The following is a 16,861-nucleotide window of genomic DNA, read 5'->3' as shown; positions in this document are numbered from 1 at the left end:
ATTTAAAGCAAAGTGGTTCGCACTGAAGCCGGGCTGCCACAGTCCTGTCACTGTAGACGGCCTTTATTATTTTTTTTTAAAAGCTCCTGAAAAAACACAGAATGTTCGCCCGTTAAGTGCCCTTCACTGAGCTGTGTTCTCTCAAGAAAATTGTTTGGGATCATGTGTCAAAGTTGGTTTAAAGTGTAGGCAGCTGATTTGCGTTTGAAGTGAGGGTCTACGTGGACAGGACGTCCCAATCTATTTTCAAGGCATGTTTCATTTCAGCTGAACTTCAGTCATATGGCGCCAAAATATGTTCAAGGTTATCTGAAGGCACGTTTCACACTTCTCATGAATTCTACGATTTACAGTACATTTGTTGATTGTGATGTTTTTTTTTTTTTTTATTTTAAATAAATGCACATCTTGCTTCTGGTTGCCTGAAGTCTGTGTATTTTTTTCCCCTTAATGCACAGGTGTCAAAGTCAAGGCCCGGGGGCCAGATCTGGCCCACCACATCATTTTATATGGCCCGCGAAAGCAAAACACGCATGTCAAGGTCTATGATGCTTGCTAAAGTCTGAACCAAAATTTCAAACTGTCATATGTAATCCACAATAACAGTCATTATTCTTGACTTCTGATTTTAAAACTAGTTGTTCATCAATTTGTTGTGCGCTGTGTATGTAAGATGTGGAGGGCAAGAAACATTTTTATGGTTTCCCAAAATTCATAACGGCCCTCCAAGTGAAACTACAATGTGGCAAGCGACAAAAAGGAGTTTGGCACCCCTGCCTTAATGCTATTATGCTTTGTCCTCTGCCATTTGTTTGGTTAACAATGACCTTGCACCTTCTCTAAATAGAAATCAAGTTTAATTTTATAATTTTTTTTAAGTCCGCTTTTCTGAGGAAAAACTCCAACCTCATTGAACACATACCATATGATTCCACTTTTCCATGATGCTAGTATGCCCCTTTTGGAATTATCTTTAGAGTGGCTTAAAAATGACCTCGTAGTAATGCTTGATGTTAGCCTATTTCTTTTATGAACTGAATAAATTCCACGATGATTCCACATATTTCTTTCTCCCTTTGTTTGGTTCGAAAAAGGCCCTGCAATTTGAGGTAATGCATACATGTGTTAACACGTACATTTTTCCCTTGAAGAACACCATCGGATGGATTTTTGTTTCTTCAAATGTCAAATATTGTATAAAAAGATCTCATTAGCGTACATCATAACCACAAAACATCACCACCGGGTGATCCCACTTACCATTCATGTTCTTCCTTATTTTTCATGGCTACATAAATCTGTGTTGTATCAAAATATTGAGTGCGGAATGTACTCTTGGCTGTTTGACCGGAGCAGAGAAGTAAACATTTATGTTTCATTAACTTTGCTGGGCTTAACACAGTCCCTGAGTGCTTCGACTTCCACGTTTGGTCCAACATCTACTCGGCTCCGTCAGTGTTCTGGGAAGCCAGGCTCTTGTTTGCGCTGACTCCTGTATATACTGAGTAAACATTGTGAAATCCTCCAAGCTGGCTAAGAGGTCCTTTCTTGTCTCCTGGCTGATCATAGTGTATAAATAGTTGTGGGGGGCCGCCCTGGACTACAGAGCCCCTCCACCACAGAGGCGCTGTCACGCAAAACGGCCTGAGCGCCAGGCGCAGTTATTTTGATGATTGAGTCATCTTTTAAGGGGGGCCTGAGTCTGCGAAGGCCGAAGAACCTCTGGTCAAAATGTGTGCATTTTAGTGAGGTTCTCATCAAAGTTGCATACGACAACAGTTTCAGTGACTGCCATGTACATTCTGTTCTCGATTGCCTTACATGGAACAATAACGTTTAAATACATATGCGTGACACCCAACAGGAAGTCATTCATTTTGGTTTGAGGCAGCCATTTTGTATAAATTCCAGAATGCATCCTTTGACAACTTTGACTGAGGAATGGCCAAAGGACCTCCAATAAGAGCCAACAGCGACGTTCCCGTGCCTATTCGCTGTTTTTGTGCTTAGACCAAAGCTCTGTCTAATTGGTGTCTTTCTTTGCTGCCATTTTGTGCCATATTGGTGCCAAGGAACCATGTTGAAGTGAGTTGAGTAGCTTAATTTTGTGCTTTGGCGCCACCTTGCGGCATCTATAGGCAGGGATCAGTCACAGCAACAGAGAGTATGATGTTTCATCATTATGAAATGCGCGCAATAAACCAGTTAACGCCAAGATGGTAAACTTAGTTTCTGCCTTACATTCTGTGTCTCGTTTGATTTGTCATTTTCATATCAATATTTAGTCCATCAAGTGCAAAACTAAGTACGCTAAGTCATACAGTTTCTGAGAATTTTTGCATTTGCATGGGGTTGGCCTTGTGGCTCTCTGCACTGACTTTCCAGCCCTCTAATAACTTAACAATAGAACCTCGTGCTTAAATGCTGCAAATTCTCACCATAGTTTACATTCCAGAAACATCAAACCATCGCAGGAGCTGATCATGTGTTCGCTTGTGGCAGCACATGACCACGTCTGACTACACAAGCGCTTATTGACGAGGAAAAAAAAACCTGCATTCATTCTTAATTTCGAGATCTACTGCGCACGGATACTGCTTGTGCTGTGGTCACATGACGTGTATGTAGTGCGGCTACAACGCGGAAGGAACGAGTACTGTCCAAACCTGTACACAAACTGGCCGAAGCATTTGACAAGCAAGGAAAAAAAAACCTAATGGATCTAGAGCTCGATATTACAGGCACCATAAAACGCAAAGTAAGTCGAATGGTTCTTTTTCACTAGTGGGAAGTACGAGTGCATCAAGGAAGTTCTCCTTTTTTTTTTTTTTGAGCCGCTAACTTTTATTTTTTTTTTGCAGCGTGCAAATCGAAAAAAAAGACCCCAAATAGACTGAAAATGATCAAGTATGGTCATTATTTGTGTTTATTTTTACTACGCATGGACGTGCCACTTTTGTACACAATGCAGACGGTCCCTGGATGACATTGTCGATAGAAGTAGTTAACCTAATGGCCATAATATTAGGTACACCTGCAACGAAATGACATTAAGAAAAAGTGCTTCCATGATAAATTATGCGTTTTTAAATATAGAAACGTGTTTATTGCACTGTCAGAGAGTTATTGAGTTAAATATGTAATTTCGAATTGAAACATTATACGGGTGGTTTGTAGTTACAGTGATATACGAGAATAACTACAAAAACAGTGGTTGTCAAACACCAACAAAAACGTTTCATGAATGTATAATATTGCGCAATTTCTAAATGTTTTCTTTGCTGCAAACAAAGAACTTGCAAAGTTGAGATACCGTACAATAAGTCAGCTCAATTATTAGAACACAAGGATGTCAATAGACTGCCAATGATTTCAGTTTTTTTCCGATTAATTTACGTATAATTTTAACTAAGTCATTCATTTCCCTCATTAACCTTTAATAAACGTGTTGTACAAAAGTTTACTGGAACAATTTTAAGGACTTCCATTTCTCCCTGTCACTGTTGTGTTTGTATCTTGTTTTAATTAGTGTTAATGTATGCAGAGCTGTAGAGTGGCTGTAAAAAGCGAACACAAGTACAGGTCTTCCAAATGAAAGCCTTACTCATCACCACTGAGAGCGCCGAAGTCCTCTTCCACTGGACTGACCCTGAGTTCCAGCACAATATCCAGCAACAGTATGGCGCGGCCCAGGAGGAAGGCCAGAGGGTACAGAGGAGAAGAACATACATTTGTCTCCTGAAATTGCATGTTTAATAATTATAGCACAATATGTGATGTATTGAAGCTTCCAGATTTTGAAGATAGCATCAGCACTTTGTTGGCCCCCATCATCATCTCCTGCAGCTCGATGGTCGACCGGCTGGGGGACAGCTACACTTGCTTCACCACGGAGAACAATCACATCTATGTACTACACCAGGTACTCATTAAAAAAAAAAATGTCAGTTTGCATCAGTACCTAACATCTGGGCAGTCGTCTGATGTACATTTAGGAACTACTGCTGACATTTGCACAATCTACAAGTCCACGGTTACCAAGGTTTGCTTTTTGATTGACATAGCCAGAAAGGTATTCACTTAACAATATGTATTCAATTGTGTTTGTAGTTTGCACTGGAGTAGAATTGCACTACATCTTACAAAGAGCTGTTTGTAATATACTGTTCAGCATTTGACTCTCTCATCCAGCTAAACAAGGTTACCATTCAGCTGTCATATAAAATGCAGCGCAGTTGTACACCATTACAACCACAATTACATTCCACATTTGAAATCCATTTTACGATACGGTGATGCTTTTCATCAACATCATACCTTACAGATAGTGTTTCAGTGTTCATGTTTTTTCTTATACACAGTTAATTAAAGAATAGTAGAAACCAAAAAGGAAAATGATTTGACTCAGTAAATCAATTTCGCAAATGCATTTTTTTTAAACATCACTGAAACACTAAGATAATGCAATGTTCTTTTTTTTTAGCGTAAAGGTAAAAAAAAAAAAAACACATTTGGAAGTAAGTGTTTTTGTCGGACAGTAACATTAGGAAACAACAAAATGCTCATTATTGTATTTGTTGTCTAGGTTGGACTACAATATATGACCAAAAATTCCCATCTTATTCTATTAATGTTCCAAAATTTGCATGGAAAGTGGCCTATCTGAACTAATTATAACTAAAATCATAATTAGCTTTGAAATTTGAAAAGCAAATATATTTTTTTATTTCTGAACTGACAACCATTGGATTTTACTATAATGTCTAATACTGTCGTCCCTTTAACCCAAAAACCATAATCATTTTCTTATGTTGGGGATCATTCGATCCGTACCATTCTAAAACTTATGAGGGACGATACTTGGAAAACGATACCATCAATTTGTGGATGTGATATGTGTGTTCACCTTCAGTTTGACGAGTGTCTCTACATCGCCGTGAACGGAGACGGAGAGGAGGGGGAGGATGATCTGAGGAGGAAAATCTATGTGACCAAGAAGATGATTGAGGTGCTCTTCGGTATGGTCACCCTCAGCGGTAGCCTGATCAGGAGAGAGTAAGACATCTTAGAAACGTATATTTGTATATTGGGTCCTACACCTCCAATGCAACACAGTCTTGATGCGTTGTATGTTTTTTTTTTTAAATACATATACAATGTCACTGAGATCTGGCATCTGCAGAGGCAAGGCAAATTACAAAAAGAATGAAGATTGACAACACGTTAACGTCATAATTGGTCCAATTGCACCCGTTTGACCTGACAAACGATATTGATGCGTTTGTGTTGTTCTGTTTCTGTTCAGGCTGCGTCCTCAAGACACGAAGCAAAGGGCTCATCTATGGAAACATCTCCAGAGCCTGCTAGACACCTACAACCACCTCAGGGAGAACGACCAGAGCTTCTTAGTGGAGGTGGAGTCTATTCACCACCTTGTTTGTTTCAAAATTGCATCTAATGCAGCATGTTGGGTGACTTCCAGGTCGTTTTCATTTCAAAACAGCTAAATTAATTTTTGACAATCAGTCTTGGGTGCATCCCATATCACACAAAGCCCGGATAAGCTTCAGGTCACCGCCAACGCTCATCAGTACAGTGCCAACCCCAAAATTAGTAGTATTTTTGAAAAGGTCTTAGTATGCAATCATAAATTCTACTTCTGACAAAACAAAATATGAGAAAAAAAAATAAATCCCAGTTACTTGCCAGTACTGCTCACAAATTATTGTGCATGTCCTACTGAAGTTTTTTTTTTCCCCCAAATTGCTGATTTAAATTTCCTATGAAAAAGTTCAAAAAATGTATGAAGTATTTTGTTTTCTTTGAAACTTATTACACCACATTGTGTAGGGATTCCTATTGAGGTGTCCAATTTGCCTCTAAACTTAATCATTAATATTTTGGTGGACACAGAATTTTTTTGTTTTGTTTTAAATTTAAAGATACGTTTTTTTTGTTGTAATTGATGTCTTTCCCACCCCATGACAATATTCTTAACTGATACGGTTTTTAAAATGAAACATCAAACTCATAACACGCAATAAATTTGGGCCATATTTTTTGTCAGTAAAATTTATTTTGAAATGTTTAACCACTAGATGGCAGCAGTAACGTCTGTTTGAATGGTTTACATTTTTGTCTTTTGAACTCAAGCTGTAAATACAAATCCATGAGATTTGAGCAGTGAGTGATTCCGAAGCACAGTCTAGTGTGCCATGAGAGATCATCCTCTGATGCAGGAATTTTACACTTCACTGCTGAGGAAATTATTGACTAATACAAAGAGCTACATATCAATCTATGTCAGTGTCACGTAGTGACAGGCATAAGAATGAAATGCTTTTCGCTTCGCTGGCAGAAGGTTCGACAAATCTGTTTACCCACCGGTTACCATTCATACAATAAAATAAGTCATGGCTTTAAGATTTGTGTCCAATTCAACACCCGCTAAGTATATTTGTGAGAAAATTCAGGCACAATCCTCTTTTTCCAGTATTTTGGTATGGTGGTGTAAAATACGTTCCTTGTCTCAATAAAGTTTGGGAAAGACTGCATCCATAGACGAGTGGTGCTATTCAACGTGTGTTTCGCTTTGACAGGCGGTGGAGAGGCTGATCCACCCCACGCTGTGCGAGCAGTGCATCGAGTTCCTGGAGCGCCGTTTAGTTCAGCAGCTCAACAGCAGCGTGGAACGGGCGGGTGAGGAGGTGCAGCACGCTTTCATCCTGGTGCACACCAAACTACTGGCCTTCTACTCCAGGTGCTGCACTCTCTTGCTTTCCCACCTCGTCTTCACCAACTCAAATAAACATTCTCACTTGGGCCTTGACGGTATCTGCAGCCGCACTGCGAGCACGCTCGCCACTTCAGACCTCTTGGTCCTCATCATCATGGCCCAAAACATGTATCCTAGCAACATGGACCAAGATGACCACACTTCTGAGGTACAGTAGGTGGCGTTGACGGTCACTCACTTTCACATATCTCAGAGCAGGGGTTTACACAGTGCCGCAGACTCTGAAGCCAAGTCATTTAGGACTGCGGATTATTTTGCAGCTATTAAAAAAATATATACATACATTTTGCCTTGAGCCTGTAGCTGAAGTTACTTTCGCAGTTTTGGGAGTTTTTTTCCAAGCTGTCGTGCCACCCTAGAAGTTGTGTTGCACCCTAAAAGGACAGCCACGCCACACATTTTTTCAATTGTAAGAGTAAGCATTTTTTTCCCCGTCATTTTTGACTATTCCTGTGATGTGTTATTTTTGTATATTTTCTTTTTTTTTAGGATTATTGAATATATATACTTTAAAAAAATATATATTTAATTTTTGCAATTTTTTTTTTTTTTTAAGCATTTACTTTTTATTCTCTCTTTAATACTGAACACGTTTGTTTTCTGTCAGTTTAAATGAGGATGATGATGATGATTATTATTGAAACAATTACTCTCAAACATTTTTTTTGTCTCTTTCATGGGAAGGATGTCGATAGTGCAAGCGGCTCAGGCCCAGAGAGCTTTTACACACCTCAGCCTTCCCCTACTGATTCCAGCAGTTCAGGTGAGTTTGGGGATATTTGTTGTTTATATATTATTATTGGTCATGCAACACAGTAAGCCGTACTAAATGTTGTTTTAATATATTTTTTTAAAAATCAACAGGAGTAGTTGAAGTGACTGAGTATTTGTAGATTTGTTTTAATGTATTTTGGGGGGGCGGGGCACAATTTTGACTGTGTATAGCTTAATAAAAATCATAGCATAACATGCATCTCCCAAACAATTTATGACACAGCGGTAAATATTATTTCTCCCAGCCAAACAACAATAATTATAATGGAAAAATACATCTTGAAATAAAGTAACAAATTTTATGTTTCCTATGTTGAGAATAAACTTGATGTATAAAATCAAATTTGTGCCCAGTATCCTCCTATTGTAGTCAAAATCGCTCAAGTGAATGTGCATAGTGTGTCAATTAATTTGAAAAAGATATATTTTTTTTGTTCCTCCAGAAAAACAAGCAAGAGAAGATACGACGGTGTTTGAGTTTGTGGATCCGGACATTCACGTATGCCTTCATATTCCTTATCCTTTATACTGCATGTGCCACATTGCAACATCTCGTAGCTTACTATACAGGTGTGTGTGTGTGTGTGTGTGTGTGTGTGTGTGTGTGTGTGTGTGTGTGTGTGTGTGTGTGTGTGTGTTCAGATGGCAGAAGACAGCCTGCACACTTTGGATGTCCCTCCACCTGACCCGTCCACGCCCCACAGGGTGTTTCTCGAAGTGTCCCACAAGGATGGGCTGTATCCCATGATGCCTCACTCCATGTACTGTCTGCCACTGTGGCCCGGCATAACGCTGGTGCTACTCACTAAGGTTTGTACTCAAGGCACAGCTGCCTCCCATCCGCGTTTGACTTTAAACTCACGCGATCTCCGTTCCACCCAATCCAATCAGATTCCCACCAGTGCAGTGGCGGCGTCCGTCTACATGTTCCTGGAGGCCTTCGCCAAGCTGGAGAAGCGTTTGAGCGAAGGCCAGGAAGGGTCGTCTGCTACTAGAAGTCAACCAACGATCCACGACATCCGAAGCAAACTGGACAAGTTCATCAAAGTTCTGGGGCCCAGCGACATTCAAGTAGATATTTTTTTTCATTTACATCTCTTGTGTACATTAGTCTTGTGTGGTGAGCAGGTGTTGTTTTCAAAATGATGATTTAAAAAAAAAATTTAAAAAAAAAAAATAATTTTCCAGTCATTTGATGTCTTATATTCTGCCTGTTTTTCATCTTTGAATTGAAGTATAGTCTTGCGATATGAAGCGCTTGTATGTAAATGGCATTACATGTTTTTATTTTTATCCTAATGGTTGAAGACCCCTGCAAATGTTCGTCAAACACGATTCCGCGTCTTACCCCTAAGCAGCAGATCAGACGTCGTCTTAATCAAGGTCTTACTTTCCATGTGCAGGAACAAATATGAAATAGTAAATTATGTTACAGACACATTTGAACAATAAGTGTAGTGCAACCTAGAAGAGCTTTAATTTGTTTTTTCAAATGTATGTTGCACATATATAATATTCCTTAAAAAAAAGATTCACTGTCTTTTTTCAGACAAACTTGATCATTTTTGATACTTATTCATGACATTTTCAATCCAGTCTGCACAGTTACAAAATGTCTGGAGCGAATTCAAGAACCGAGCCTTTTCCCGAGGTGGACCTGGCTTCAGCACAGAGTGAGTGTCATTCTGCAAACTCTCAATGTTTGCATTTCAGCTCGTCATTGGTCCCGTCATTGTTTTCTTTGCAGTCTCATCCCGTGGTGTAAGAGCATGAAGACCCAGCTGTGTGGCATTTACCGCCAGTGCTTCCTCATTGACTCCGGACCGGCCGACGTTCCTCGGAAACTCTCGCCCACTCTGCAAGAGCGAGCGCAGACGATGCTGCAGTACGTATCAGTCAAAAAATGGATTTACCGTATTTTCCACACTAAAAGGTGCACTGGATTATGAGGCGCACCTTCAATGAATGACCTATTTTGTAATTTTTTTTCATACATTGGGCGCACCGGCATAAGATGCAATCTACAATGCATCCACTAGATGGAGCTACACTCAAGGAAATGCCAACAGAACGATCAGATGTCAGTAAAACGGTTCACTTAACCAACAGCAAGTTATAACATTAACTCGTTAACGTTGAACTCTCTTGCCACTGCTCTATTTCCATGTTCAACTGCAACTCTCTTGCCGCTGCTCTATTTTCGTGTTCAACTGCAAACCGATCGCCTTCAGTTTGAACTCTGCGTTGTGAGCAGGTCTCGAGCAAGGAGACATTTTGGGGTCGAAATATCGAAATACCGTAATGACCATACACATGGCCCATCGGATTTTAAGGCGCGCTGTAAACTTTTAAGAAAATGGAAGGCTTATAGGTGCGGAAAATACGGTACATGTTCAAGTCCAAGGGAATCCCTGTGAAAGATTTTGAATATTAACCCTTTCATGCGCCCCGGAACCCGATAACATGATTGCTGCATGCGTTTTGTGCACCTCTTCTGTCTTCCCTCTCACTTCCTCGCCTTCTCCCAGGGAAAAGCTGATCGACTGGAAGGACTTCTTGCTCGTGAAAAGCAAGAGAAACATTACCATGGTGTCATATCCTGTCATGGAATCGAGCCTGGTACAATTGATTTGTCCTTGAGTTTCGTAATCTATCTCTCAGTGCCTGTACTGTCCTTGACCCATTTGGTCTCACGTACCTGGAGGACTTCCCGGGACTCATCCACTTCATCTGCGTGGATCGATCCACGGGCCAGATGATAGCGCCTTCCCTCAATGTCACTGAGCGCACAACATCGGAGCTGGGCAAAGGGCCGGTCGCTCAGTTAATCAAAAACAAGGTGAGACGCACGTGCCAATCAAATGTTGTGTTCAACTGCGGACGATTGACTCTGTATCCTAGCAACACCGACACTCGTAATCCTCCCTCACAGTTGGGGATTTTTTTTGGCTCTATTCATTGTTCGTGATCAATTGTCATCACACAGTATGGAATCACCAGACGTTTCATTAGGGACACCGGCACAATGCACTATCAATAAAAATTGAGTGTTACATTTTGTGCACACTGGATCTCACTGGATTGCGCGGTTGTGCCTAATGTTAGATCCCCTCAGCGTGCATAGCCGACTGTAAGTGTGTGTGTGTATTGCAATCAAGGTTTGGAGGCTGGTGAGCACAACGCGGCGCTACCTCCAAAAGGGTTACTCCACTGTCACGCTACGAGACGGCGACTTCTATTTCTGCTACTTCCTCTGGTTTGAAAATGAAACCGTAAGTTGGTTGGGTTTTTACCGCCGCAAGAAAATGGGATTTTACCTTCATTCAAAAGTGGGAAAAAAATACAAGGTGTGTCTGTGTAGTTATGTGACTGGTGTCATAAAAGATTCACTTTTCCTGGCCCAACCTTCTCTGCCATACTGCTTCTCTGTTTCATCCTGGCATATTAAAACCATCAGGGCTACAAATTGGAGGCGGTGGAAATGCCCGTCCTATCCGATGACTCCGCCCCTATCGGGATGCTTGCCTGGGACTACTACAGGTGAGCGAACTTCAGCGGAACTGTTAAAAAAAAAAAAAAAAAACATTTAATGCACGTTGTGTGTTCACAGGAAGTTACTGCGCTACTACAGTAAGAGCCACCAGGGCGAGGTGGTGAAGTGCTACGAGCTGCTCACAGTGCACCTGGGCGTCATCCCCACTGACATCATCTTGCAGCACTGCCGACAGTTGGCCAGCAAACTGTGGGAGCCCTCGCGCAACCCACTCCTCTAGACCCTCGGCTAAAAGCACGGGCACACTGTATGACGAACCCTTTGTTGTTTTGCACATTTGAAGATTTTATGAGTACACCTTCATGACACTTTCCTTTTTTTCTGCCACCAACTGCTTGCATAAATAATTTGACCGTATTTTATTTCTATTGTTGTGGATGAAAAACGCAATACCTACCCCGATGCTAACACAATGTGAACACATCAAAAGAGCTAATTAAATTAGCGTCGATGTTGCGCTAATAATTAAAGTTTAAGCAACTTCTACTGGTAGCAACACAAATAGAAAATGATTAATATGCAGTATCTGCGTGTAGTATGACTATGTACTGTACTGCCCCCTGGTGGCCAAGTCCCACATTTCCGAATGAGTAGCACAATGCCCATTGAATGAACTGCCAAGAGTTAAATTCTTCGCATTCTATTTAATTTTTTTATTTCTGTCTTGACGTTGTGAAGTGCTTCTGTTGAGTGCAATTTTTCTCATTATAAAATAAGTTATAAAAAAAAAAAAAATGTTGGTGGTTTTTTGAGGGACTGAAGCCAATTTTGGGCCATATGACCACATATGATGCACAGTAAATTTTTGATATTATGCAATCCACGTGTGGGGATGATGATATCACTTCCTGTCAAGACAAGCCGCTACAGTCTGAGCTTGTCTTCTATCCTTTCAAAGTTGAGCCCACCAAGTTCTCTGACAGACCCCAGAGGATGTTGTGCTTTAAAGGTCAGTCCCCGCCGTTCCAGAGCAGCTGCGTGGCCACAGTAATGTGGGACATCATCGTCATTGGCGTCCTCTTCCTCATCGTCATAGGCTCACGGCGGGAGGAAGAGGGAGGAGGCGGGAATGCGTTTTGAGTTCACGTTAGTGTCAGCGTCTGCATCTCCGCTTCACAGCGCTCCTGTGAGGTCGCTGACGGCGCCAGCTGCCACCAGCTCCCTCAGAAAGAGCTTCTCAGAGCTGACGTCATGAACCACCTGCAGGTATGACAACATACAAAGTAGAGCACCCATCTCCTCCGAGGCCAAATGATGGATCAGCACACAATTGTACCCAACGCGCGCATGTGTCTAGATTGGAGCTATGCAGTGCTCACTGTGAACTTGAAGAAAAATGCTACATTTTATGAAATCATATGGGAAATTGGAAAGGGTTTTTTTTTCTGAATATGTTTTGGGTTCATGCCAACATTTTCTAAGTTGATGGTAAATTATGAAAAGACTACAATTGAAAGAAAAAATCCTGGATGGGAACCACATTTCAACAAGTTCATAAGAAAAATTGAACATGAGATTATTTTTGTGAATGTATCTTGGGGTCTACATTAAAATATAGAGAGTAGAAAACATCCTGGATATAAACATAAACGTTATAAGTTGATGGGAAACTGCTTCTTAAAATTAAGCAAAATTCCAGCCAAGTGCTATTTTTTAAAATACTTTAGCAATCCAAGTTGTGCAACGAAACGTGTAAAAATTGGCTTCGGATTTTCCCCCCCAAATTATTGTGCATTTTTAAAAAATTGTTATCTCATAAGAAGTTGGCAAAAATTACTTTGCAAAAGTACCAAAAAAAAGTATGGACCCGCCAAAATTGTGAGAAGTTGAAACATGAAAATTAAACACACACACACAGACACACGCACACAAATGAGAAAATGCTTACATATTCCATTTTACACATTCCAGCTTCCCTAATTTTGACAAAATCTTTTGCTCTGTAAAGAAAAAGGTTGCACCCCCAACTTTTTTGAAGGTGGAAAGAAAAGTGTTGGAAAAAAAAAAATTGGATCCGCAGCGTGGCTTCTTTCTTCGACATTCTCGCACCCTTTCCCAAAATGTAGTCAACGTGATGAACCTTTTAGCGTAATCCTAGTACCCGCCGCCCCCAAAAAATAACCTCTGTAGCACCAAAAATGCCCTCCCCAATGCCACCATGTTTTGTATCACTCAATTACTGGGAGTACTTTTCACCTGATCCTACCAAATTGTAGCAGAAAAAAAATGTCCTTGGTGGAGGTACTAACTGCATGCAATATCCAAAGGTGCGAGGCGGACTTACCTGAGCCTTCATTGCGGCCATGCGTACAGTCTCGTAGTAGTGAAGAGGAGCGTGAGGGTGCTGCATGTTGTAACCGAAGCCTGCCAAGCTCACGTGGTCACACAGCTGCAGAGCCATCACCACTGCGCCAGCCCCCAGTGTGGGCACGATTGACTTCAACACAACACATGTTCACTGTGACCCGCTGTCGCGTCTGCTCAGTGAATACAAAATGTATCTACTCAGATTTTGTGCATGCAAACTGGTCTGATATGCGCATCGGTTTCAAAAACACGACAGCAAACCCTCCAAAATTGAAAAAAAAATAAAAATCATCCTTTCTGTGATTTTTTTCAATATGAAATCACGTCCAGCGAATTAAATTGATCACCAAAATAAAAGCTTTATCAACTGTGCAGGAGATGTTTGAAGTAACATTTCAACATTCTCATACATTGACTCAACTAGTATGGAGTGAAACTAAAACAAAATCAAACCAGCCTTGAAAATGTTGAAACTTTTACATGATTTCCTTGTTGTAGAACTGATCATTTGCATGTCATCACTGTTGGCCAGAAACCATCTATGTCCAAATTTGGAAGCAGATTTGTTGTATCATGACTTATCAAACTGGCAGCCCTTCGCATTAATCACGGTTTGACACTTGATCACCGCTGGACTGAAATGTCAAATATACTCACACGTCCTTGTTTTTGTGAGTATTTCTGAAGGACTTCTCCAGTCTTGCGAATAATCTCTGGATGGAGGATCCGGAAGTTCTCTGCTCTCAAGGGAATATCATCCACCACCTCCTTCCAGAACCACAACTTGGACCAGAAGCCCTGTGAGACGCGTGAGGCGAAGGCTGTGAGTGAGGATTTCATTTTTATTGAACGTAACTGTTTCGGCTCGTGCGGACTCACCAGAGGTTGTTTCGAGATGACAGAGGTGAGCCAGTCCAGGTCGAGAGTCTTGAAAACCACAAGAGCAACAATGGAGGTCTTGTTGTACTCGTCGGCAGAGCCGGATGCTCCCTCTGGATAGATCAAGCGGATGGTCGTGCGAGAACCGGCGTCTAGGCTGTGAGTGAGGATTTCATTTTTATTGAACGTAACTGTTTCGGCTCGTGCGGACTCACCAGAGGTTGTTTCGAGATGACAGAGGTGAGCCAGTCCAGGTCGAGAGTCTTGAAAACCACAAGCGCAACAATGGAGGTCTTGTTGTACTCGTCGGCAGAGCCGGATGCTCCCTCTGGATAGATCAAGCGGATGGTCGTGCGAGAACCGGCGTCTCTCTCGTAGCCAAGCACTGGAGCGTTATTCATCCTTAAATGATGACAACAAACAACATGAGCAGAATTGAGCTTTCAAAAAGAAAAGTGTGTGATGTGGGCTCCCTCTAGTGGTGTGCAAAAGAATCACTAAACACAGCTCAGTTGTATTTAACTTTGAAGATGAATACATTAATGTTCAAATCTTTAAGATTTATTTTTTTGACAGAAGTAAATGGCCAAATTAAATTCTTGTTTCCTATGCGTGTGCTTTAGTTGCCAACAGACCTGATGATGACATCATACTGATCTATATGCAATCCAAGACGGCTCCCGTGGAGGACCCCTCCGCTGCCCACCACCACGCATCTTCTGCAGCCACCGTCTCGCCGCAGGGTCTCGGGCAGGCCGACCTGAGGCAGAAAGGCCAGAGCCCGGGTCAGATGCTCTTGGCTTCCATGGAGCCCCAGAGGAGGGGGCGCGTCCCAACAGGCGGTGCTGCCTTCTCGCCGCAGGAACACCGGGATGTCCGTCAGAGCCGAGGAACATGGCAGCTGCTTCAGGCGCTCCACGCACCAGCGACGTTGACACCGGCCTGACAGCAGCCAGGCCGAAAGGTTCAGCACCTCCTGAGGAGGAAGTGGAGGAGGAAGAAGAGAGTAGGAATGAGTGCGTTTGTCTCTCCCTGTGTGTGTTTGTGTGTGCGTCACAATGCATATATGTCAGTCTGTGTCTTTATGTGTTGCCTTTGTGTGGGTGTAAGCATGCTTTTGTGTTTCTGCATGTGGGTGTGTGTGCGTATGTGTACGTATGTCTCTTTGTATAGGTGTGTGCGTGGCTCTCTGTGTGTCGATACACACCTCCCGTTTGGAATACTGATCGTCGGTAATAGCAAATTTACGCAGGGGGAAATATGCTGGAATCAGAATAGCAGAGTAGCATCCAGCCAGAAGCAGCACACTCAGGACAGCATTCTCTGTCCTGGGTCACAACACCACATTATTAACCTCTGATGTGCTGGATACAAAAATGCACACTCACTTGACAACTCATTACGTACAATAGCACAAATACAGTTAAATTAAATTTGCCAAAGGTAATGCCGCTAATTAGGTATGAAAGTCACATTGTGTTTATATATAAGTTTTGGGTTCAACACTGCACTGCAAATTTCTCCGATAATACCTGCTGATGAAAAAGTCTTTGCGCGGCATTGCTTCTCGCTCGTGCTCTACAGGCGTCGTCACTTTCGGCTCTGCGGCCTCGGGCAGCAGTGGGGAAACATCCTGGGGATCTTCTACACTCAAGCGATTGAGACTCACCATGGTAATGACACCTCCAACACACACACAAGTCAAATACTTTTGAAACATAACCGAAATGCACGACAGAAGTGTACTTTTTTGGGGTCATCATCATCAGCATTCTCACTGGGTTGTCCTCAAGGCCTCATCCGAGCGGGATATGCCCGGAACACCTTGCTGGGAAGGTGTCCAGGTGGCATCCTAACAAGATGCCCGAGCCAATTCATCTGGCTCCTTATGTGGCCGCAAATCCGATGACACAACCACAAATCAATCATCAAAATGTGGCCTAGGGTGTCCTGGTGCAAATATGGACACCCTTATGTTTGAACATGGTGTTTGTTTTGGACAAGCACAGAAGTCCAGGAACAGAACACCACTCAGGTTCCTCCCAATCAACCCGACCTGGGGTCTCCCTGTCATTACCCACATGATCACATAAATAAACAGAATGAGCGAGTCCCCAAGGGGGAGCACTCTCCAGCACTCCTTCCAAGGACTCTAAAAACAACTTAGCTCAGAATATCATTGAGACGCACAAAATAAGGTCATGTCTCATGCGGGATTTTTAGACAATGCAGCTGCTGCTGCAAAAAATAAAATAAAAAACTAAGCAAAATGTCGTGAAAAGTGACGAAAATGAGTGAAATACCCGTTGGACACTCCTGTCAGGGTCTTGACGCCTCTCCTCAATGGTTGAAGCTTCATGTCCAGAGCGGTTAAAATGGCTGCGGCCGCTTTCTACCACAGCCCTCTGACCAACACTGGTTATACATTAACTAGACTAGAGGCTTGGACATTGTGTCAGCCCAAGTCTTATTTGGTCATCCAGATACACACACACACACACACACACACACACACACACACACACACACACACACACACACACGCAAAAAAT

At 42.1% G+C, this 16,861-nt stretch overlaps 3 protein-coding genes across 8 annotated transcripts in view; 1 reads left to right on the top strand and 2 right to left on the bottom strand.

Annotated features, from left to right (window-relative positions):
• Positions 1-2,617: 2,617 nt before the first annotated feature.
• hps1 (HPS1 biogenesis of lysosomal organelles complex 3 subunit 1) lies at positions 2,618-11,767 on the top strand. Of its 4 annotated transcripts, XM_019864673.1 has the most exons (18): positions 2,619-2,758; positions 3,545-3,708; positions 3,788-3,922; positions 4,913-5,055; positions 5,306-5,414; positions 6,600-6,760; positions 6,842-6,944; positions 7,481-7,559; positions 8,014-8,069; positions 8,213-8,380; positions 8,462-8,641; positions 9,167-9,243; positions 9,318-9,455; positions 10,099-10,164; positions 10,265-10,409; positions 10,729-10,842; positions 11,028-11,110; positions 11,181-11,767. In XM_019864673.1, exons 2-18 carry the CDS (start codon positions 3,592-3,594, stop codon positions 11,341-11,343), a joined length of 2,037 nt encoding a protein of 678 aa, XP_019720232.1. In that variant the 5' UTR covers positions 2,619-2,758; positions 3,545-3,591; the 3' UTR covers positions 11,344-11,767. The 4 variants fall into 4 exon arrangements, with proteins under 4 accessions (XP_019720229.1, XP_019720231.1, XP_019720232.1 ...); XM_019864670.1 differs by having other exon boundaries at positions 2,618-2,758; positions 8,213-8,641; XM_019864672.1 differs by having other exon boundaries at positions 2,618-2,758; positions 3,530-3,708; positions 8,213-8,641.
• On the bottom strand, positions 11,759-16,743 carry LOC109512726 (lactosylceramide alpha-2,3-sialyltransferase-like). Of its 3 annotated transcripts, XM_019864674.1 has the most exons (8): positions 16,613-16,734; positions 15,842-15,992; positions 15,517-15,637; positions 14,945-15,285; positions 14,525-14,711; positions 14,088-14,228; positions 13,408-13,560; positions 11,759-12,323 (listed from the first exon to the last, which is right to left on the bottom strand). In XM_019864674.1, the coding sequence occupies exons 2-8, from the start codon at positions 15,979-15,981 to the stop codon at positions 12,237-12,239; spliced, it is 1,170 nt and encodes a 389-aa protein (XP_019720233.1). In that variant the 5' UTR covers positions 15,982-15,992; positions 16,613-16,734; the 3' UTR covers positions 11,759-12,236. The 3 variants fall into 3 exon arrangements, with proteins under 3 accessions (XP_019720233.1, XP_019720234.1, XP_019720235.1); XM_019864675.1 differs by lacking the exon at positions 11,759-12,323 and having other exon boundaries at positions 13,412-13,600; positions 16,613-16,743; XM_019864676.1 differs by lacking the exon at positions 11,759-12,323 and having other exon boundaries at positions 13,412-13,560; positions 14,090-14,228; positions 16,613-16,740.
• LOC109512674 (lactosylceramide alpha-2,3-sialyltransferase-like) overlaps positions 16,084-16,861 on the bottom strand; it is a 6,266-nt gene continuing 5,488 nt past the window's right edge. The window contains exon 8 of the mRNA XM_019864575.1: positions 16,084-16,161. Coding sequence (XP_019720134.1) covers positions 16,084-16,161 — 78 coding nt within the window. The remainder of the gene's footprint in view (positions 16,162-16,861) is intronic.

The sequence above is a fragment of the Hippocampus comes genome, unplaced genomic scaffold, assembly GCF_001891065.2.
Source record: "Hippocampus comes isolate QL1 unplaced genomic scaffold, H_comes_QL1_v1.1 scaffold108, whole genome shotgun sequence".
NCBI lineage: Eukaryota > Metazoa > Chordata > Actinopteri > Syngnathiformes > Syngnathidae > Hippocampus > Hippocampus comes.
This window is presented reverse-complemented; position numbering and strand designations above follow the sequence as displayed.